The following is a 23,136-nucleotide window of genomic DNA, read 5'->3' as shown; positions in this document are numbered from 1 at the left end:
CGCCTGCTCTACCATCTGAGCTAATGGGTGCCCCACCAACTATTTTAATAAGCATTTAATTAGCATTTTTGCTAATCTTTTTACATTTCATTGACCAAACATTGAAATGTTTCAGGAAAGGTTCACCCAAAAATGAATATGCAGTCATTGTCTATTCACGCCCAATGGTAAGCTTGTTAGCTCAATTAGCAGTGCAGCTAGCTCGACTACCTTGTGGGTGCTGGTGTTTGCACCACTAGCAAGAGCTTTGGACTGCTGGGGGAAAGAGTTATTCCAGCCCAGGGCTAGTTAGTCAGCATGCTGGCTTAAGCAGATATCTCCACAACACCATGCATCGAAGACTTTCTAATTTTAGTTAGTTTTTTATGTTTTAGACTATTATTCTCACATATATTCTTACATATACACCTTCAATCAATCATGAAAACAGTAATGAGTTGCAACCCTACCAATGAGTAATTTATTTATCATCTAATCTGAAGAAAAAATGTATCAGTATTGAGCCACATGCAATAAGAGGTGACGGTTTTATAATAACTCAAAGCAATATAGTGACCTTTAGCTGGTGGATGAGGTCACTGAAACTGGAACTGACCACTGACTGATACTTCACTCTGTTTCCCTGAAACAACTTCTGTTTCTCTGTTTCCCCTGAAGTTTCTCCTCGATGACAGGAGGCCTGACCGACATGCAAGAAGACCGCTCAGTGGGAGGAGCCTCGGCCAAAACTGACCAGTGCACAGCAACTAGCCAAACTGCAGTGTCCAACTCCCATACACTGAGGAAGTGCACAGGCTGATGTTGCCTCACATATTCCAAATAAATTGCTTAATGCCTGCAACGTTACAGAAAACACATGCAAACTGGAACACCAGGCTCAAAGGTCAAACCCGTTGCATTATATGAGCAAAACCCCAATTTAAACTTTAAAAGAGGAGTTTAAAAAGAAGAGTAAAACGTTTTGGGACAACTTAACACAACCAGATAGCCGACAAATACCTCCACTCCAGCAAACTTACTGTACTGGAGTACTGCTCGGCCTGTGAAAACACAGGAGTAATCTCATCGGTGTACTCTGCATGGGGCTTTGTCAAGACTGGAAAATAATCCTGATGATGTCAAAGTGAGGTCATCAGGGTATTCTCAGCTTTGGCTCGAGAGTAGAACTGGACGATACATATTGTTATTGTATCATTATCATGACTTTAGGCTTTATATCGTCTTGGATTTTGTTTAATGTTGAAGTGGCAGAAGTGTTGTTTTTTCCTGGTTTTAAAGGCTAAATTATGGTAAAGTGATTAACTTTTCTGAACTCACCAGTCTGTTTACCTACTTAGTCACTGAATCCACATTACTGATGATTATTTATCAAAAGTCTCATTCAGTTATTATTTTGCGAAAGCACCAACAGTCATTCCTAAAATACTGTCGCTCTTATTTCTCTTTTTGCTGCCCAGTCCTCGCTCTTATGAAGTGCTTTTGAGGAGATTTGAAAACATTGAGATACATAAAAATATCATATCATTATTTTAAGGTCATAGCACCATGTAGCCCTACCTGAGGATTCTTTTTGTCATGTGTGTACAAACTGAGTGGTGCAGAGTTTGATAAAAGAGGGCCTTTTGGAGGCACTCAGCATCTAAATAAATATGCCATTAAACTGCATCATGGGAAATGTAGGAGTAAGATTTTTCTGGAGCTTAACTATGGACAAAAAAGTTCAGATGTCTCAGCTTCTGCTGCCCTGATTTTGTCCATTCATTTTTTTAGTTGTCTCTTGTAAGGCTCATTAATGTATGACAGCACGATACTTAATTGTTGGAATACATCTTTAAAACCCACAGGGTCGACTTTTCACATCCCTAAATGGTGAAAAGTGAAATGCCCTCACTGAGAACACTGAGTTATCTGCGCACAACACTGCAGACTGATTGCATGGTTAAAACAGTGTAAAGCTCCCTTTATATTCAGTAGTCTGGGAGATCTTAGGCTCTTTATGATATGGGGAGTGAGATCATCATGGCTGTCAGTGTTGGGTGAATAATTCCTTTAATTTAATCTCCAAGATCAACTAATAAGAACTGTATCCTCCAGTCACATTAGTACATTTTTAGATTATGGCTTGGCTTAAAACAAAAACAACACTGATGGATCAGGCACTGCCATAATGAGAAACAAACCACAGATGCACACACATGTGACCTGGGGATAGGTATAAACAGGAGGGTGGAAAAGTCGAACTAGACGATAAGAACGTGCGTGGGCGCACGGGCCTCTGGGAAGTGATTCAGGGGTCATTACCATACAGAGGAAACAAAGACGTCTTTTCTATCAAACAGGTGTTCAGTTCAGGGGGACATGTCTTTACCCTCACATACCTCCGAGGCTCTGTTATCTGTTTACGCCCCCGTTTATTCCTATAGTAACGTTACAGGTTTAGTGCGCTCAGTACAAATATTAGAAAACAGCAAAGGAGAAGACAGAAATACCGACTGGCTGGAGTCAGGTCCAGTTAGTCATTAGCCTCTACCACTTTTGAATTTTTAATGACACAATTACCTCACTCCTAAAAGATTAATTACAGCGGTTGGTTTTCTTTGTTTTGTTTTGTATTTTTTTTTGTTGGGCGAGCAACACTCCTTCCGTATCTCCTCCTCACCCGATTATTATCTTTAAATGCTGCTTTTTGTTAATCACATGACCAAGACATCACTGTCTGATCCCCGTGAGCGAGCAGATGTTTGCCTCGGCCAGACACCTATTGTGTTTCGTGCATTTTCTGAGGACATCACGCCCAAGACCTTTGCGCCACCTCTCCATCCTCTCCCTGCCTGCGGGGCTGAGGGAGGGCAGCGGTGCGCCTCCTCCGCCTCCCACGTCCCGGAGAGCTGGAGGCGCGCCAGGATGGGATAGGCTTCCCGCTCCTGTCAGGGAGGAACCGGTGCGCCGGGATATCCAAATATGGGCTGGCCGATATCAGTTGGCTGGCGTGACTCAGCAGCAGACTATATATCCTTACCCATAGGACTGTGTCGAGGTTTAAGGGGCAAAGTGGTTGTCGGAGTGGTCTGGGCGTCCCAGTGAGATTGGGAAAAAAGAAAAAAGAAAAAAAAAAAAAGGCTCCCAGTGTTTTTCGAGCTGTGCGACACGTTGAAACCGACGTTTTGGTAAATAACAAGGGCTGCGGCTGTGAACTTGAGGTATTTTAGTGTACCTGCTTTGAGCTTTCCCCCACGCCGATAGGCCTCGTCTTGTTTACAGTCCTTGTTACTGGCAACAACGTCACCTTGACATCCCGGAAGCGGGACCACAAAGGAACGACCGACCAATCAACAGCCTGGTTTCAGCGCGTGCAGTATAAATAAAGCGGAGCGCAGCGGCGCCTCACAATAAGGAGGAAACAGAAGCGGAGCGCACACTCAGAGCAGGAAAGAAAAGACTGAACAGACAGAAAGACTCCTACTCACGAGCGGATTGAAAACATCTGAATTAGTCACTGGACTCCGCTTTGAATCCCACTAAAGGTACAAATCGACGACTTGGTACAGTACAGTTCCACTATTTTGGAAGTTTTGCTTTTTGATAGATTTGATCTTCAGTAGAATAATACAGCGGGACTTTGGTGCTCTGGATTCAATCATTTGGGACACTGAAGCCTCTCGGTGTCCAAGCAGCATCTTTTGCAGCGCACTCTTGTATTTGACTGTCTGATTTTGAAATATGTCCACAATAATGGAACAGCCTTTTTATGACGACTCGTTTCTCTCTGCTTATGGCCATCCAGGCGCTGCCCTGCCCGACTACAAGCTGCTAAAGCAGAATATGAACTTGAACTTCTCCGATTCATATCGGAACTCAAACTTCAAGTCACAGCAGCACCTGCGCGCCGACAGTGATTTCTATTCGGCGGGGACGCAGGACGTGGGCTCCCTTAAGCTCGCCTCTCCTGAACTGGAGCGACTGATCATCCAGAACAGTAACGGGGTCATCACTACCACGCCGACACCTGCCCATTTCCTCTACAACCGGGGCATCACCGAGGAGCAGGAGGGCTTTGCTGACGGCTTTGTTAAAGCGTTGGACGACCTGCACAAGATGAACCAGATGGCTCCTCCAAACGTCTCCATCGGCACCGGTGGCGTCGCCTGCTCGGCTCCAGCCTCCGTGTTCGGCACCTCCATGCAGCCAGAACCGCTGGAGTACACCACCCTGGGCAGCTGCGCCACGAACCCCAGCCTGTCCTCCGGAGCCAGCTATCCCTCCACCACCATCAGCTACCTGCCGCACCACCAGTACCACCAGCACCCCCAGGCCGTTGCGCACGGATCCCACCACTTCCAGCACTCCCTGCCCGGCCTGGGCATCCACTCGCAGCGGTTCGGCGGGTTGAAGGAGGAGCCGCAGACAGTCCCCGACATGCAGAGCAGCGAAGGCGGGTCTCCGCCGATGTCCCCCATCGACATGGAGAACCAGGAGCGCGTCAAAGCGGAGCGCAAGAGGCTGAGGAACCGGCTCGCAGCCTCCAAGTGTCGGAGGCGCAAGCTGGAGCGCATCTCCCGCCTGGAGGACAAGGTGAAGGTGTTGAAAACAGACAACGCCGGACTGTCAAACACGGCCTCTCTGCTGCGAGAGCAGGTGGCCCAACTCAAACAGAAAGTCATGACACACGTGAGCAGTGGCTGCCAGCTCATGTTAGCGCCCAAAGTCAAGTCTTATTGAAGAACGAAAATGCACTTTGAAAAACACTGGACAATAACTGCACTGACAACACAATGAACAATGTCTTTACACAGAGAAAGAACTGGACCTATTGAGGTTTCTTTGGCTGAAAGAAAAGCAGCCAGACAGAAACCACACAAGACTAAAACACTTCGGGCATTTTTGAACAAGTTATTAAAAGTGTCGTCTTGGCTTTGCCTGTTTACATTTTACTTTATTTGTGAGTCATTCTTATGTAAGTTATTTGTGTTTGTCAGGTTGAGCCTGACGAGCCTGTTTTTTTTTATTATTACTTGTACAGTATATATTTAAGTAAATGAATTTATGAAACTGAGAAATGTGTTGTTGCTTCTTATTCAGGTCATGTGTGTTTCAGAACGTCACCTCTTACGACGTATTATTCTCGTTAACGTAACCACACTGTTATCAAAGTTCTCGCCGGTCAGCAGTTATATTTTGTAGCGGCAGCAGTTACTTGACGTTGGTGACGTCCCAGCGTAGGATAGTTTCCGTATTGACGTACATACGTCAGCCCATATTTGGTCAGTTTTGCTGGCAAACGTCACATCACGAAAAGGTTTCCGGGAACTCCCTCCTACACTGCCCGTCAGAAGTGCTGCGCTCTCCCCATCACGCCCCCCTCACACCACAGCGCGAGTGTGAGTGCGTGTGTAAATGAACAGGTTTGTCAATGAGTGGCTCAGTAGAGTTAAAGGGAGTTTCCCCATTCTGCTTTCAGTTTCCCAAAACAAGTCGAGAGAACACTAGTACAGGAAAAATGGTTAGAAAAAAGTTCCACATAAACATGAGAATCGTCTCTGATGGGTAAGAGCCAGTGTGATAAGGCTCACAGGCAAACACGGTGGCAGAAAAGGAAAAGAGTAGAGGTGGAAAAGTAGAATTCACATGTAATGGAAATTATTAAAAACTGTATAAACCTTGACACAAAAGAGATTAACATTCTCATTGTGTTAACCTTCAGTTAATAAAACATGGACTGTAGTTACTTAGGTGTCATTATCCAATGGGAATAAGTGGAATAAATGGATTTAAAAACATAGATCTGACATCTATTCTCCTCTGTTGCGACACTCATGCAGGGCTGTGTTAGATCAAATCCAGCATTCCAGTCTTTCCCAACGAGCTACAGTGACGTTTGGCAATGTTACATTGTTCTGCTGAATCAAACCACAATAATTCCGACATTAACAAAGACTTCCCAGCCTCGTGACGTACTCAGAGCCTCTGCCAGGCACAGGGCCCAGGACTTGTACACCAAGGTAATTCCAAAAATGTCTGTTCGCATTATAATTTCAAGTTGAGAAGTCACACACAAACACGCTCCAAGAACAGATACAGGAAGGTGTATGGCTCCACCAAGAGGCTGCGAGTTGAACGACTTTACATAAGTCATGACGTCTGTCAGACAAAACACACTTAGTCACAATTTTCCCACTGTTTTAATAAAGATGGTAGCAAATGATTCAATACAGCAAGGAAAAATATTGATACTTTTTTCTGAAAAAAACGAACAAAACTATACTTTCAGTGCTTGAGACTATGAGGTCGCCCCACCAATTGTAGACTGGACGTACAAAGATAAGCTTTGCAACAAAGGATGCATCTAACAAGTTCTGACATTTTGCTGGGTTCAATATATTAGATTGGACGCCATGAGATACTGCTTTACAGGGACACCTCATCTGAAGGCAAGTGCTACGGTTAGGAAGTCAGCTCGAAGACCTTCACATTTACTGCTTGGAAAAGAAGGCTTTGCTCTTTTCAACGTCAGGGATGATGGTGTCACTGCCTGGTTTCCAGCCAGCAGGGCACACTGTAAGGGGAGGGAGAAAAGGACAAAGTTTATTACAAGGTGCCAGTGACAGACTTTGAACTTTGCATACACTGAGGAAAAACAGGTACATGTGCAAATACCGACAAAGGTAGGCCAGCAACGCAAGGCCCCTTCTACAAACTAACTGCCAAATCAGATTCCACACTACAAACATTGTTTATATTAAAAAGAGCTTTAAAAAAAAAAAGAGAGAGAGAGAAAAAGCCATGGATTGAGTATTTAGATGTAATACTGGAGTTTGATGCTCATTATTAATTAATCATAGGAAGTATTTTCTTTCTACAATCATCTCCACACAGAAGGAAGAATATATCATGAAAATGGTCATAAAAACATCTGTGAGCAGCCTGAGTAACCAGGTCAGAATTTCTGAAAAAGAAACATTACTCTTGAGCTTTTCAAATGTCCCCTCTGGGCACTGAGCACCACAAGCTGAGTGCCATCTAGTTCTGTTATATTCAAGAGAAGACTGACATCTCAATAGCAGATATCTCAATAATTCTGCAACTTACATTCCAACTTCTATTTTGATGGATTTTACTCACCTTCTCCATATTTGTCGGTGTGCTGGAAGGCCTGGACAAGACGCAGAGTCTCATCCACAGAGCGACCCACAGGCAAGTCATTGATGGTGATCTGCCTCAAGATGCCCTTGTCGTCAATCACAAACAGGCCCCTGAGAGGCAAAAACGATGGTTACAGTATTGAACAAAATTACATCTTCACCCTCTTGTCCCACCATCCTCATTATGGTGGTAATCATACAGCAGAGCGAGCATTACATTCTAGCATGTTCCCACTAGATGGTGATCTCAGCTGTCTCACCTGTATGCAATGCCGTCGTCCTCCTTCAGCACACCGTAGTCTTTGGAGATGGTCTTGGTGAGGTCTGCCACCAGGGGGATGTTCATGGGACCCAGACCTCCCTGCTTCCGTGGTGTGTTGATCCTGAAGGATAAAAATTACAATTGGGTGGGCAAATTAATAACCCATTCAGTGTTCCACAAAAAGGAAAATAGAATAAAAAAAAAAAAAACCCTTACAATATAATTATTCTTGATTTTGATAGAACCTACATTATTTCAAATAATTAAAAATCTTAAGGATTGACTGAGTGCAAAACAATTCTTAAAAATACATTGCAAGATCAAATCATGGCTGACCTAAGGTGAGATTCACACAGAATTTGTCAAATTTAACATTCAAGGCCTTAAACAATACACAGCACCCCCAGAACTGTGCTGAGTAATTTATAATGTCAGTCAAATACCTCTCGGCTTTTGATTTTTTTGAGAAAGTGCAGTTTGATTAAGGGACTGTTAACCATTTCTCAGTATAACAGTACTCAGAACTTATCAAGACTATGCAGAAGCAGCACAGTGAGAAGAGATAAACTGATAAACTGGGGCGGATGTTGGTTCACATCTACCAAAAACCCTCATTTTTAACAGAACAATTAGATATTGCCAAGAATGCCATCCTGATCTCAGCAAGTTTATAATCTACCTTAAGTTCTCATCAGACATTCAAATGTTTCTACATAACACTGCTACCTGTAGCAAAGAGTAAAAGAAAAGGCAGCTTTACCAACTCAACTTGCTGACACACGTCTGCTGCAGGGACATCATTTTACCCACAGCACACAGTAACACAAATTACAGTAAGTCTAGTCAATATTTCCTTGCAGTCTGGAGGAATTCTCACCATGCCAAATGACTGAAGTGAGAGTCGATGGAGCAGCCGATAACCTCACAGCCAGCACTGCGGAACTCGTCAGCCCTGTCGCTGAAGGCCACGATCTCAGTGGGGCAGACGAATGTGAAGTCCAGGGGGTAGAAGAAGAAGACCACATACTTCCCTGAAGAGCACAGGAGGAAGAAAATGAGGCAGGCGTTGATTCTGGTTAACCCACACTAGAAACCAAAGTAGTAGCAGAAAAAAAAAAAACTGCAAATACCTTTACTGACATTTATGTACAAAACCTCTGAGAATTAACTCTCCATTACCTTTGTAGTCTGACAGCTTGATGTCCTTGAACTGTCCATTCACTACAGCTGTGGCGCTGAAGTCTGGAGCGGGTTGGCCGATCTTTGCGTTTCCAGCGGACATGGTTATTGGTGGCAAACAACTGAGAGACAGAAACAGCACATATAGTTACTGGAGTATTCCTGATGCTCATAGAACATTTCAGGCAGGGGGGGCACAACCTGGACCTCTGATGGCAGTGAAACCAGCAGGCATCATCAGCCGAAGAATAAATGTGGCTCTTGTACCAAAAGAGACCAAGTGCTTAAGGCGTAACCACCCTGCGTTTGCAGCACATTGATAATCGGTGCACTGCTCAAAAGCATGGTCAGTTAGGCAAACCACGTAAAGTCACATGCAAGTCATGTTCAGCCTGCAGGGAACAATAGCCTGTTAAGAGGCTTACATAACCATGATAGGCAAAAACCAATAAAAGAATACTTGTTGGACATATACACGTTTTTTTTAAATAAGATGGATGACCATGTTTCTTTTAAAAACAAGGCTGCAGTTTAAACCTTTGCAATTATATAGAAATGCAGAAGTTATCAATTATACATACTACTGATCCAACCAGGCCTTCACAGCTCCCATTACGGGTTTAACCTTTTAAATAGTTGCATGAATGTGAATTCATGATCAACGAGTACATAAAAAAAGAAAATCTGTATTTGTCAAACGTTTAAAGAAAATTTTAAAAATAGAAAAAAAAATAGACAAAGGCAACAATCCTTTGTCGTCTTGGATGATTTAGCTACAGAGAGAGTGCCACAGATTGACCGGTCAAAGTTCAGCAGTGTTGCTCAAAGCATTATATTTCAAGTCCGACAGGGTGGGGGCATTGTCCAGAGCTGCTGCAGGCTGCAGCACAGGGACAAAGAAAGAGCCAGAAACAGGCCCAAATACTTCAGAAAGAGACGAGCAAGTGACCCGCACTGCCTGGTTAGCTTAACGTTAGCTTTATGTTGGAAACCGGTTTTCCTTGCCGTCCTCCTTTTCAAGCATAAATGGCTGCTACTCCTGGCAGAGCCGTGCAGACACACTGTAAACTTCTGACAGATAGGAAACCCACAAACATGTCATTTCTGACTCACCTGTCTTCAAGTAACGGCGAGGAGAAGTTGGCAGAGCGGGGTTTGCTGCTGGCAGGAGGAGAACACTCAAAGGAGGACGGCTGCGTGCAAGAAGTAGGCAGAGCTAGCTGTAGCCTCCGGAAGTTAAATATAGTGCCTTCAAAGTAAAGATGAAATCATGAAATTTGATTGTGTCTTTTGTATCTATTTTGTATCTAACTGAGGGAAATATCGTAACTATTACTATCACTATGGCCATTGTTATTATGGACTGAAATATCCAACAGGACCTACAATTGTCAAAATTTTCCATTTTGAGTCACAATATTGCAGTTTTTCCACAATTACTAAAGGGTAACTCCACCATTTTAACACATTAGAGAGTGTTATTGTAGAGGCCTCGGAGACAACACCTAGAAATGTGAAAAAGTAGTATAAAGCTTTTTGTGGCTCCATGTAATGTAATGAATTGCTTCTAGTGATGTCACTCAGTGCAAAGTTGCCTTGTAGGTAATTGTGGGTATGCACCAACTTCTGAAAAGCAATGCACGTGCATTTCACTGACATTGCATTCCTGCAACACAGTTGGACTCATTATGGGAAGTTTGAAAACAAATGATTGAAATCAATACAGCAGAACCAGAAATGTTGCTTTTTTTATCCCCCAAAACCTGGCACTGAGACTGAGGAAATGGTCACATGAAATACAATGAAATGTATTAATCAGGGTTTAGTGATGAGTTGATTGAAAAACAAACAAACTGAGACCTTTAGACTTCTACTAAATATAAAATACGTTGTAATTTGTTAAATGTAGAAAGCACCTAAATACTAATCATTTAATAATAAATACCAGCTCAAGTTGATATATATATAAAAAAAAATGAGTGTTGATTTATTTTTATTTACAATAAAATGTGCAACAGGTACTAGTACTAGTACTTTCTCTAGATGGTCACTTGATGGCACACTTGGTCACCTAAAAGCTCAGGCATGACGGCCTCTGGGCTTTTATTTTGAAAGAATGCTGCACACGGACTATGTGAACTTCCGTCACTCTTGTCAGCAGCAGTGAAACTGATGTTCTGGAGCTGACTGTCCGGGCTTTTCGGTAAAATAACTTTTACATGTAATTGGCAGTTGCAGTGAAGCGTCCATGCCAGGGTGAAGGATGTGTGGCTTCGTCGCTATTTCGATTAAAGGCAATGAAGTTTGAGCTAGCATACAGCTAACGTTAGCTTCCTTAGCAAAACAAAGGGTGCAACAGAGGTATACTAGCCAAGTTGTCTTTTAAACCTTTAATTTAACTGATGCTTCAGCCACTAACAATTTTATATTTGGCACATTGACTTGTGATATTACACAAATAGTAATTGGTAAGTCTACAGTGAATGCAAGCAGCCATCCAAACGTGTCAGATATTTCTTAAGAGGCTACTTTTTGTCGCTAGGTGACAAAGGTGTGTACACGTAGCACTAATGCCATGTTTAGACATTTTACTGAAGGATTTCCCGTCTGATCAACAATTATATAACAAACATGTCATAACAAACAAAGAAAAAAAATAGCCCCTTTCCTGGAAAGAGTGCCGCCATCTTTAATGTTAAAACCAAAGTTATGTTATGTTTTTGAATTTATATCATCCTCTTTCACACAGATACACAGTATCTAAAGGAGGTTAACTTTCTCACCCCTCAAAATAAGCCCACAGCATCATCAGCAAACATGGAGTCACAAGGTAAGTGACGCTTTGTACAGTATAATTGTGATTTCAATAATTACATTGTTTCCAGTTACACTGTTACAAAAGCATGGGTGTGCATGTGCTGTCTATCCTTATCAATGACATGTCATTAGTCATCATCACTGTGATGGGAGCTCAAACATAGTGTCAGAGTGGATGGGATTCTTAAAGAGATTTTGTCATTATTGCTTTTAACAAAATAGAACCCGAGTCTGGCCTTTTTTTGTACTCAATTTAATGTATTATATCCAATGTACCATATGCATTCAGTTGGGTATAACACTTCAGTGGGGAATAAACCACTCCTCCAGATGTGAACGATCCACATTAAACAGATTTTCTTTGATAATGTTGTTGTGTAAATGTAGAACTGGTATTGGATTGGAAGTTGGGGTTTGTATCTGGATACACAGTTGGATTGGTCCATCCCCACTTATTTTTGTTCATTGTTCAATATCACATAAATGATCAAATCTTATTGAAGTATTGGAGCAAATGGCAAGATCTCAGTTAGTATATTGATGTTTGTTTGTTTGTTTATTATAAAAAATAGGTTTGAGACCTGTTCTTCTTCTTGGCTATAGACAGTGTCTAAAGTTCCCCCACTCAATTTGTAACGTAAACTCCCATTTGAACCTCCCAGCAGCAACCCCACAGCCAGTCATGTGTGAGGTCTGTGGAACATACTTTGAGACACGCAGAGGACTCTCCAGCCATGCCCGCCTACACCTACGACAGCTCGGCGTGACGGTGTCCGAAAGCAGTGGAGCCCCCATTGACCTCCTCTACCAGCTCATCCGGGAGAGAGATGGCAGCCTCCCCAATTTTAAAGCAGACTCTTCTGCAGCTGGGCCGACAGCCCTCAAAAAAACATCCCAGCAGGAGTCCGAGACGCCTTCAGAACCAGAGGACAAGAGTGCCTCGTACAAAGCAGGGAGTAGAGTTGTGACGACTCCGCCCAAGATGGATCACGGATCTCCAGCTAGACTGAAAGAGTCAGCAGCGTCTCTCCTTCCCTCGTCCCCCTCCGGATCGAGGCTGGTTGAGTCTAGAGTGAGTGAAGACAGCAGTTCATCCGGCTTAGAGCAAACGCCAACAAAGCCACTGTGGGCGCCGCTTGAGACTGATCGCCCCATCACCTTAGGTATGGCTGAATACTGAATAGATATATAAAGGAAATGTTGAAAGTAGCAGTTTGTGCACCACAGAGATTTAACACAGATTCCTCGTGATTATGTTCAGGCCTGAAATCAGTTAATGTAACACTGTTGTTTTTGTCAAGTTACATGATGGTATTGTCTTGGTGTAACCATGCACCTTTTACTCATTATCTTTAGACACCAGTGATGAGGTCCATGTCTGCCAACTCTGTGGCTGCTGGTATGAGACACGTAAAGGCCTGTCCAGTCATGCTCGTGCCCATCTGCGCCACATTGGGGTAGCTGACAGTGAGATCAAGGGCAGCCCTATTGATCTTCTATACCGGATCATGGAGGAGGAGGACCTTAAGCCAATCAACAGTGAGCGATCGGAGGAGCCAACCTCAAACAATCCTCCTAAAACCTCCTCCAAGCGAACCTCCAGTCTGTCCTCTCCGCCCAGCAAAAGACCTAAAACATCAGAGAACTCTACCTGTATTCTGTGCGGGGAGAAGTTTGAGAATCGTAAAGGCCTGGCATGCCACGCACGGTCTCACCTGAATCATCTCGGGGTGGTTGACCTGCCCGGGAAAAGCTCTGCAATCGATACCTTGCAGGAACTGGTCAGCAGCGGCGTGCTAGAAGCTGTACGCTCCCCCAAAGCTAAGAGTGCAACCAGCTCATCTGCAGCACGGGCTCCGTCTCCTACTCCAGGCCAGTCGCAAACCTCCTACCTCTCTCCAAGCCCTGCAAAGTCCACTTCTCATTCTCCATTTAAGAGAGCCCCAAAGGCTAAGAAAGGCTTTCGACTGGCTGTGGACCCACTTCATAGGAAGCCCAAGCCAGAGCCTTTGGAGATTGAGGTGTTTGTTCACCCGCAGGGATCAAGCAATGAAAGCAACTCTCTTGCACAGAAGTCGCCTGCCGCTGCTGTGGGTTCGAAGGATCCTAATGCAGGTAGGGCTGCAATTTACAATATTATTTTATTATCTATTAATCTATGGGATTAGTTTTCCAATTAATTTAGTCTGTAAAATATCCCCAAAATTTGCTCCAGTCCAAAAACCATAGACTCTTCATTTACTTTCATAAATGACAGAGAAAAGCAGCAAATTCTCACATTTAAGAAGCTGGAACCAGCAAATGTTTGTCATTTTTGCCTGAATATGAATAATCGATTATCAAATTAGTTGCTATTAATTTAATATTTATCGACTAATCATTGCAATTCTAAATGCTGGTAAAGCAGAGAGCCTAACTAATCTAGATTAGTTGTTTGGTTCCATGTCCTTCTATTACTCGCTCGCCTTGAGTTGATTTTGGACTCATACTCTCAGCAGTTGCTTTACACCCCTTATGTTTTGCATTTATTCATTACATTGTTTGTGTATGAACACGAAAGTTTGGATATAACCTCTTAATTCTACCTCCACCATTTCTCAGAGTCCTCCACAGATGTACAGTCCCCACCAACAGTCCTCTGTGATTTCTGCGGCCAGCTGTTTGACACCCGCAAAGCCCTGTCATGCCACGCCCGTGCCCATCTGCGCCAGCTCGGCCTCACCTGGTCCATCAAAACATCCCCAATCGATCTCCTTAAAGAGGTCATGATGCATGGCTCAGAGGACAGGAAAGAGTCTGTGGCTGGTGGGTCATCGGGCAAAGCCTCGTGGACCCCGCAAAGCTCCAAAAGGTCCCTGGACAGCCTCCAGTCAGGGGAATCAGCCAACAAACCCTGCAGCTCTCCTCTCGACTATTCCATGAAAGAGAAATCCCCGTCTGGCAAAGGTGGGGCCTCACACACAGGTAAGACATTACTACCACTATAAAGTAATAATCAAACAATTTATGATGTTTGACACTCATGTTGTTATATAATGGTGAGTCACACCACTGAACATTGAACATGTCTTAAATCTCTCTCACAAACACTGTCCTGGTGTCATAAATTACTAGGAGAGCACAGTAAAGCATTCATTTTACTTTTACCTTATCAGCAAAACGAAGCTCCTCCTCTTCTGTTAGATGAGATGAGATCACTCACTGAGGTAGTCAGGATTAAACAGGTTAAACTCATTGGAATATACGACAAATCACATTTTTTTCCACAAGTTACAGCAATGCCAAACCCGTTCCCAGATCTCTCTGTCATCTGTCATTGGAAATCTGTTCTTGTCTTTTTGTCTTAGACACATCCTGCGAGCTTTGCGGGTTTGATTTTGAAAACCGTAAGGCCCTGGCTAGTCACGCGCGGGCCCACCTCCGACAGCTGGGAATCATTGAGTGGAAGGCAGACGGAGCGACATCACCAATCGAACTCCTCAGTGAGTTGATCCGCAGGGACCCAACCAAGGTAGCAGCAATAACCCGACGCTATCGTATGGGAGACCTCTACATCAAGAAGGTGGGCTGCGTTTTAAAAGTATGCTTCCAATTATTCAGATTTGGACATAAACAAACATGTTATAAACAATATTAATTCTGAGTTGTTGTACATGAATTTTTCCTCAGTCTCAGAGAACCACTGCTTCACCCTCTATGTCCACCGACTCCGACTCTGTGTCGGGCAGCAGTCTGAAGCACCCTGGTGCCGGCTCCTCCAGACATTCACAAGGCCACGTACGGTCTGCCCATGGCGACCCCGGCGTGCACTCCCCAAGAGGTGAGAAATGATAGATAGCTGCATACAGATGCACTGTAACTCATAAAAGAAAATTTATTTCATTTTTTTACTTCCTCCAATACCTGTCTGTGTGGTTTCAGGGGTCCATCCACCGAAATATGTAGTGCCTGCACGGGAAGAAAATTCCCAGCAACCATCACGGTCAGGCAGCATTCCTGCTCTGCTGCCAAAGCCCCCACTAACACCGCTGGTCAAACTGGTGGGCAAAATCTACTCCCTCAAGTGCAGGTCAGTCTATACAGTATCATCATATTCCCATTCAATTCACTTAATAGTATACCAGTAGGGCTTGTGTCTGTGTACAAGAAAAGCAGCGGCATGCATTATCAGGTAATGAAGATAATGTATTTTTTTCTATTACGCGTTAATTTGGTAGAGGTGACAGGGACTGAGGTGATGACGTGCAACACGTCACCTGCTGGACTCTAACCAGAGATGTGGGCTCTGAATGGCTACATGCACAGAATATTACCTCCCCTACAAATAGATAAACAAATCAACAATTTTCCTACAAAGCTGTTAACATGAAAACAATAGTCTATTAATATTCCTGTTTACATGTAGACTCCCTCTTTTATTTACTTAACCACCTTCTTGATAAGGACGGCACTTCGATAATTGCCCATGTCGATATCCAAGGCCCAGTCCCATTTCCACTTTTCAGCCCCACACCAACACTTGAAACAGAGTTCAATAGCTGCCGTCGACATTTCTGATATGCTGTTCTCCTCCATCACTGTGGCAAACCAATATTCTCACAGTGCCAGTTGTCATTTATCTGATGGAGATGGATAAACATTGAAGCTAACAGTTCACAGTCGTTCACAGCAGCTCGCTGTCAATGAAGTGATCAAATAATTAAAAATAAAACCACTGCATTACCCGGATGCATATTCTGAATGTACAATGCCTAAAACTTGAAATGTCCCACATTTCAAATGAACTCAGATTCAGAAACTACTGTCACATTGAGGGGAGAAAAAGTGGAATATTTTTTGCACATGTCAACATAGTCAGTGTCGGCGTCACAGACCGCGAGGCCACACACACGCCCTCGAGAAATCATTCTTGACTTAGTAAAATGCTTAATGATCTCAGCCACATGACAAGCAGCAGCTTTCCACCGGCTCGTCCTTTACAATTTCATGCTGTGCAACCAAAACCAAAACCACAGAACTTTATTTTAATTTTAGTGGAGATCCCAAACTTTCCAAAGATACAAGATTTACCGAGTATAAAAGTGAAAAATTATACACTAGATCTTGAATATTTTCAATAAAAACCATAAAGTTTAAATTTGTCACAGATAGCTTCAAAGAAGAGTATGAACAAGAAGATACAGAATCTTCATCTTGTGACACGGTCAGACAGTGTAGGATAACATGACTGACACGACTGTTATGTTTATTGATTGGAAGTAAGAGGGACTAACTGAATGTTTGATGGGATCATTTGACAACAAACCAATAATAAAGGTTTGCTCCCTTCACTGTGCTGCTGTTCAGGTTCTGTGAAGAGGTGTTTCATGGACCTCTGTCAGTTCAGGAGCAGTGGATCACACACCTGCAGAAACACATCCTGTCACTGGGCTACAAAGGCAAAGCATCCCCTCCTGCTGCACCGGTGGCAGCTCCAGCCCTCGTCCATCCAGTAGCCGTGTAGTTCATGAAGTCTTTCTGTCATCAAACAATGTCTTCTTTTTCTAATATCATGTCAGAGTCGAGAACTAGTGTCATTATGTTCATGTGGACGTCACAAATTGTCAGAGCAGTACAAATTAGATGTCCCCTTTTCTTCCTGGAGAGGGCAACCATGAGCCATATGAGGAAAGCAGCAGAATGTAATCCACTCAGGTAAAATCCACCAGATTCAATAGATCACCACACTGATTTTGATATGAAACAGAAGATGCTTCATCACTCATTTTGATAAGTAGTGCTTTTCTCATTAGATGTGTAGGCGTTCAGTATGTTTGAGTGTGACTTAATGTTGGTGTGTCCCACACTGAGAGGACGATCTCAGGCCGTATTTTCTGTTTCTGTTTTTGTCCTACAGAGTAGACTGGTGTGGTTGTCATATCACTGTGATATTTGTGTCTTCTTAACATGCCTTTATATTTAATGGAACTTTGTTTTAAAGTAATTCTTTTTCAAGTGTCACTATAAATCAGGAAGGACGCATTTTTTTTACCAATTAAAATATTATTGAATAACACAACGGTGATGCCAAAAGGTCAGACACAGATTTGTGTCTTACTGGTGGCAGCTCAGGACTGTAATGTCCTACAGATCAGAGCCTCAACCACTGTGGCTCCCCTCGTCATTTTCTTCAGGTCTGACTGCTAATAATCATGTAGTGTATTTCTGGTCTTTTTACATTTCTTTTTTAACACTTATGTAAATAAATTCTGTCTTGTATTTAACCATATAGTGTATGGAACTTGTTTTTTCCCCTAATGCAAACCAGTGAACCATTTATTAACACCTGCACTTCACCAGAACTTCTTCCACAACTGCTGTTTTATTCTTCTTCTCTCCAATCTTGTCAGTTGTCATATTTTATTCCATATTTTGATTTTGTTTGTGGCATTTTTTTAGTGTCAAGTAGAGAAAATTATGTTTAACAAGGGGAGGGACAGAGAGAGAAAGACATACAACAAAGGTACATGTACAAGGTACAAGATGCATGTTGCATGTTGCAGTTCACAGTGGCCGCCTCAGGCCACAAGTCTTATTGTTCAGCTTTGGGATCCTGAGAGCCATTGCAGTTGTGTCATGCACCACTTGGTGTGTACACTAATTATTTAAAGTTGTAATATGTAAGAATTTAAGTTGAGAACAAAAAAAATCAACTGAAATCATCGACAGAATGTGAAGAAATGACCGTTTTAACACAATAACGTCAATTATTACTGCAATGTCTCCTGAAGTTAACATGCATTTTAAAACAAACCCTCATCTGCTTAAGTTGTTCAGGAGAATGCTGCTACACAGTTAAAGATAAAGAAATGTGTTGTCGACTACGAAACCTCTCAGTGTGGCAGTGATCAGTTTATGACTGAACTTTCATTTTAGGGTGAACTTATCCTTTAAAAATTTGGTTGGCCGTGTCGGCCATCAACACGGTGAATACGAATCGAGCTGTTGCGAAAGGATTTTGAGGAAAACATTTACTCCCGAGTGTGAGTGTGTCTGCGATGTTACATAACCGGCCGTTAACGATGAAACAGTGTTGTCCGTAACGCCGTTTGCACTTCTCATCTGAAACCTCGTCATTGTTGTCTCAGGCTCGTTTAACATTTCGAGCTGTTGTACTTCAGCCCACCAAATTGTGATTCATTCCCCTGAACGGACACGTGAGCGGCACAGTGTTGAATAACTGTACATGAGTGTGTATCGTGTCCACTGGCTGTATTTCTCCACAGTCTTTTCTTGCAGCTTTCAGATGGCGTTCTTTTTTTTTTTTTGTTTATACATTCCTTAAAACATTGAGCCCTAATGTTCCCTCCCTGCCATTTTGTATTGTAACAGTATCTCTCCTTTGTTTAAACATGCCATCACATGGTCACAGTAATAGATAAGTTACACGGAGCGCTGTGGTTTTCAAAATGTGGAAATTGTGAGTAGAAAAGCTGCACGTTCAGCAATTTTGCATCAGAGGTATGATTGTGCAGCTTCTCCCGTCGTGCTCCCCGTATTGTTCCTCCAAACCAGGACCTCCCCAACACGAGTGTTTCCGTACTCGTCAGTCCCGGCAATGTTTCCATCTCGTAGACATCGTATTGTTGATAAGTTAGTCTTGATGCCAGGAGTGACTTTTGAGGTCCGTCTGTTTGTTTCTGTTGGTAAATATCTGACCTTGTAGCAAAAGCAAATCCCTTGGGTCCAAATCTGTTCACAGCGTGGCTTGAGATTTGATTTCCTGCACTTTCCAGGCCTTGGATGGAAGGGGGAGGGTTTTTATGGCAAATGTGCACAAAGCCATAAGGAATAATCAGCCTCTTGTGTCTTAGATTCTCCTAAAAGGTGATAGAGTTTGGACAATCTCAAAAGCTGGGAAATCTATTGGAAAAAGATGAAAGCGATGACTAAAGTGTCCCCCCCCCCATTAATCAGATGAGAAAAAGTTTTTTTTTATTTAAAAATAATGAAAATCTGCACACTTCTTCAGTTCTCAGCATATTGCACAGTTAATGACAACTCGCTGGGAGGATGATGCATGAAAGCTTTCCATGCAGCGCACCATTTCATTTTTCCTGTGCCTTCACCATAGACAGCGTATGGTCTCAACTCTCCTCTGTCTATGCTTTAGATTCACCTTACAGTGCTGATTCCTGCGGTCTCATTCGTTGTAATTTACTACCAGAGGGAGACAGGCAGCCCTCTGCCCTCAGGCACTGATGGATAAATCTGATGTCTGCTCCTCTGCAGGTACGCCAACCCTCAGGCATTTAAGGAGCCAACGAGTTACTCCAAGACCTCAGCCGGCCATTGCTCACAGCCATCAACACCTGATGGTTTAGAGACACGGGGGACTCGTAACAGCAATTTCAAAGCACTCACTGAAGTAAAGAGCCCAAATTTGGAGCACAGCTGTCCTCCAGGGCTGTGGGATTAGGAGGATCTGGTATAATAGGTGTGGGTTCCTGACTGTGGCACATGGGTTCTGAACTGGAAGCTGGACAGTCGCATAGCCTACAACCATTTAATTCTTTGAGTCAAGTATGATCCCTGACAGGCTACTCAAGACAAGACTGCAGGCATGAATGCTGAACAGGAGTTAGCATTTTTTATAGTCTGAAAATGATCGTTTTATTTTCCCATCAATGATTTAATCATTTGTGCGACTGACCAACAACCATTCAGAACACGTTTAATCCTGCACTTTGATCACAGCTTGCTGCAGTCTGCTTTGATCAAATCTTAATGACAGGCGGCTGAAGGGTGACTTTGCATTAAGCAGATGATCTGTGGTCACACCAGCACCAAGTCTGCCGAGGATACAGCAGTCTGGAAACACCAGACAAGTCTCGGCTATTTTAAGCGAACATATCAAGCAGTAATTCCCTCGCAATATCCAGTCATCAAGTGTAGTGACTATGTCCTTTTGATCCTTTTAGTTTTTTTTTCCCCCATGAAAGTGAGTTAAAGCAGAAGTTTAGGACTGTTGTTGTGTTGTTGGTTTGTTACTTGGGCAAGGGGATTGAGAGAGAATACGAGAGAATAAGGCTTTCTTTCCTTCCTCAAGTTTATCTATGACTCAGTGTCTGGAAGTAAATTCTTCCAGCATCTCAGTATGATTTATGGTATGCTCTGAGGGCTTGGCAGAAGATGGAGTTTTATCACACAACTTGTGGCTTCGCAATCATGCCTCAGAGAAAACTCTTTCCCCCAGTGCAACTCTGGCAGCGCATCTGTACTTTTCTGTTTTCTGTTTTCTGGCTCTTCCTGAGTTCACCGTTTTGAAATTTCCTTGACCGAACAGCTGGTGTTGGTACTGCACATGTACTGCACTGCTGCACTATGTTTTGACTGAAGAAGTGTTAGTTTTCTGCACAGATATATGCAAACATCTCCATATGCAAGTCATTAGGCCCTTGGATCACATGGCCTGATACAGCATTTCACCGCGCTGCCATTTCCAGGTGGTGAGGTTAGGATTTGGTCATCAGACTGCACTTGGCTGATCAGGTTGCTACTTCTGTAGCGCTCAGACTTCCCTGCCACTGGACACCAGAGACGAGCGCAGGGTCCCTGCTGCGCGGTGTCCTCACGCCGGTGTTCTTGAGTCTGCTCAGATGACCTCACATAACTCCTGCGTTGAGGTCAACAGAATCTGAAACCTATTTGTCAAAAGCAACTAATCGCCCCAGCGATTTACAGTGGAACAAATAGAGGACTTGCTGCCAAGATGCTGTTTGGAAATCCATCCCAGACTCATATTTGTGTATCACAACTCAGTTATATGAGAAGTTAACAAGCAAAGGCTGTGCAAGGCTGGGGAACAAAACAAGAAACAAGCTCACGCACTGATTAATCAGATGCAACGGGACCAGATGTGCGACAGAGAGGCTGCAGCTCTGACCCTCAGTGAAGACCTTCTGCAGACACAACATATTCAGACCCACTGAAGCTGTGACAAATTAATTTCCCAGTCTGGGATCATTAAAGTAATTCTATTCTATTCTATTCAATTCTGTATTCATCACTCATAGCTATTTTCATAACTCAAAGATATAACTATCAATCTTTTAAATTTATTCTAAAATGTAAATAATATTTTCATCCTCTGTGATGACCTTTGGTCATCACATTATGTTCATCATTACATGTTTTTGTCACAGTGTCACCAAGAGTCTTCATATTCCAAAGTCACAAATCAGATACAGAGCTTTTTTTTATTTCACTCCTGCTTTTGATTTTCGAGAGGCTAATGTGCAATTACGGCTGTAGATTCAGAGCAGGCAGCCGTCGCCCTGCATGATGATTACTAACAGCAGCCCTGTGTTTGACTGGGGGGATACAGAGTGAAGCGCCCATCTGGTTTGTGTACATACTGCTGTTTGTGTGTGTAACAGTAGCCTATATCTCTGTGGATGTGTATGTGTACGTTCTGGGTGCCTGCGGGTCAGACACAGTGTAACCCCCTGAGCCCGGTGAATGCTTATTGTGTCTGATCATATGACAACAGCGTGCGTGGATGACGACACGCATAACTGCCGAGTCAGCAAGCTAAATAAACACATCGTGATGAAGTGTCGGGGGGAAGCATCAACATAAACATGCAACATTCAGCAGCCAGCTGCAGTGAGAGGAGGACTGTGCAACTGTAAACACCTTGATCAGAGTGTTCTTCAGTGTGACTTGTTAATTGAACATGCACAATAAATGAGCTCATGTTTGGATAGTAAGACATTTGGAAAATAGTGGGATGAAAACATGTGGGACGACCAGACAGAGATGTAATACCTTTCAGTCTGTTAGAAGAGCGGTTGTAGCTCAGTGGGTCGTCTAGTGATAGGAAGGTAGCTGGTTCGAATCCCGGCTCCCCCGTGCTGAGCTGAGCTGCATGTCAAAGTGTCCTTGAACAAGATACTGAAGATACTGTGCAGTTAGCACCTTGCATGGCAGCCTCTGCCATCAGTGTGTGAATGGGTCAATGTGGCAAGTACAACAAGTCATTACACTGGAAAAGTGCTATAGAAATGCAAGTCCATTTACTATTTCATAATTATTTATTACTAACTTATTTATCAATAAATGATAGCAATCAAGATAAGGAAGCTTAAATATGCCATTATTATTTTTATATGTACTGTTTTTGTTTGGGGGGTTACGGGGCATCTTAGAGCAGCAGAAACTACATCATTAAAGCTAATGTTGGTAAGTTATTCCAAAATCATTCGTTGTTATGTTTGTATATATCAGTTATATTTGTAAGTGCTGAATTACCAGGACCTGGATGACTACGAACCTTCATCAGCATATTACACTGACATGCTCCAACAAATTAAAGATATAAATCCAGCAGCCTGTCTGTGACTGTTAGTAAATGGACTTGCATGTCTATAGCACTTTTCCAGCCAACTGACCACTCAAAGCACTTTACAACACTTGTCACATTCACCCATTCACACACACACATACACATTCGTACACTGATGACAGCGTCTGCCATGCAAGGCTCCAAGCGATCATCGGGAGCCATTTGGGGTTCAGGATCTTGCTCAAGGACGCTTTGACATGTAGCTGGGGGAGCCAGTGACTGTCTAAATAAAAGACAACCCGCTCTACCTCCTGAGCGACAGATGACTTTTACAAGTCTCTTAAAAGCGGATCTAACTACCTGTCTGCCTACATACCTGCAGTAAGGCAAACACATTGCTAAAGCTACCAGCA

General features: G+C 43.1%; 3 protein-coding genes across 7 annotated transcripts; 2 read left to right on the top strand and 1 right to left on the bottom strand.

Moving 5' to 3' along the window:
* The first annotated feature begins 3,049 nt into the window (after positions 1–3,049).
* On the top strand, positions 3,050–5,053 carry LOC119018147 (transcription factor jun-B-like). 2 transcript variants are annotated; one of them, XM_037095612.1, is made up of 2 exons: positions 3,050–3,524; positions 3,785–5,053. In XM_037095612.1, exon 2 carries the CDS (start codon positions 3,823–3,825, stop codon positions 4,717–4,719), a length of 897 nt encoding a protein of 298 aa, XP_036951507.1. In that variant the 5' UTR covers positions 3,050–3,524; positions 3,785–3,822; the 3' UTR covers positions 4,720–5,053. The 2 variants fall into 2 exon arrangements, with proteins under 2 accessions (XP_036951507.1, XP_036951499.1); XM_037095604.1 differs by having other exon boundaries at positions 3,051–5,053.
* Positions 5,054–6,160: 1,107 nt separating this feature from the next.
* prdx2 (peroxiredoxin 2) lies at positions 6,161–9,834 on the bottom strand. The gene is made up of 6 exons (XM_037095623.1): positions 9,694–9,834; positions 8,581–8,702; positions 8,279–8,432; positions 7,400–7,522; positions 7,120–7,250; positions 6,161–6,553 (listed from the first exon to the last, which is right to left on the bottom strand). Exons 2-6 carry the CDS (start codon positions 8,681–8,683, stop codon positions 6,471–6,473), a joined length of 594 nt encoding a protein of 197 aa, XP_036951518.1. The 5' UTR covers positions 8,684–8,702; positions 9,694–9,834; the 3' UTR covers positions 6,161–6,470.
* Positions 9,835–10,680: 846 nt separating this feature from the next.
* Positions 10,681–17,665, top strand: LOC119018130 (protein Wiz-like). 4 transcript variants are annotated; one of them, XM_037095585.1, is made up of 9 exons: positions 10,681–10,783; positions 11,330–11,410; positions 12,063–12,560; positions 12,754–13,512; positions 13,999–14,361; positions 14,745–14,959; positions 15,067–15,217; positions 15,319–15,466; positions 16,744–17,665. In XM_037095585.1, exons 2-9 carry the CDS (start codon positions 11,398–11,400, stop codon positions 16,898–16,900), a joined length of 2,304 nt encoding a protein of 767 aa, XP_036951480.1. In that variant the 5' UTR covers positions 10,681–10,783; positions 11,330–11,397; the 3' UTR covers positions 16,901–17,665. The 4 variants fall into 4 exon arrangements, with proteins under 4 accessions (XP_036951480.1, XP_036951464.1, XP_036951489.1 ...); XM_037095569.1 differs by having other exon boundaries at positions 12,060–12,560; XM_037095594.1 differs by lacking the exon at positions 10,681–10,783 and adding an exon at positions 10,799–10,941.
* Positions 17,666–23,136: the final 5,471 nt, after the last annotated feature.

This window comes from Acanthopagrus latus, chromosome 1, assembly GCF_904848185.1.
Source record: "Acanthopagrus latus isolate v.2019 chromosome 1, fAcaLat1.1, whole genome shotgun sequence".
Classification (NCBI taxonomy): domain Eukaryota; kingdom Metazoa; phylum Chordata; class Actinopteri; order Spariformes; family Sparidae; genus Acanthopagrus; species Acanthopagrus latus.
The sequence above is the reverse complement of the archived record's forward strand: the minus strand, read 5'-3'. Positions and strand labels throughout refer to the sequence as shown.

Bases quoted from the DNA above. Each gene is read 5' to 3' on its own strand.
- LOC119018130 (XM_037095569.1), top strand. The intron at 13,513-13,998 runs GTAGGGCTGCAA...ACCATTTCTCAG, and splicing joins TTCGAAGGATCCTAATGCAG to AGTCCTCCACAGATGTACAG. The intron at 15,467-16,743 runs GTCAGTCTATAC...GCTGCTGTTCAG, and splicing joins ATCTACTCCCTCAAGTGCAG to GTTCTGTGAAGAGGTGTTTC.
- LOC119018147 (XM_037095604.1), top strand. From the start codon at position 3,721: ATGTCCACAATAATGGAACAGCCTTTTTATGACGACTCGTTTCTCTCT.
- prdx2 (XM_037095623.1), bottom strand. From the start codon at position 8,683: ATGTCCGCTGGAAACGCAAAGATCGGCCAACCCGCTCCAGACTTCAGC. The intron at 7,251-7,399 runs GTGAGACAGCTG...TTTGCCTCTCAG, and splicing joins GACGACGGCATTGCATACAG to GGGCCTGTTTGTGATTGACG. The intron at 6,554-7,119 runs GTGAGTAAAATC...CTCCCCTTACAG, and splicing joins CACCGACAAATATGGAGAAG to TGTGCCCTGCTGGCTGGAAA.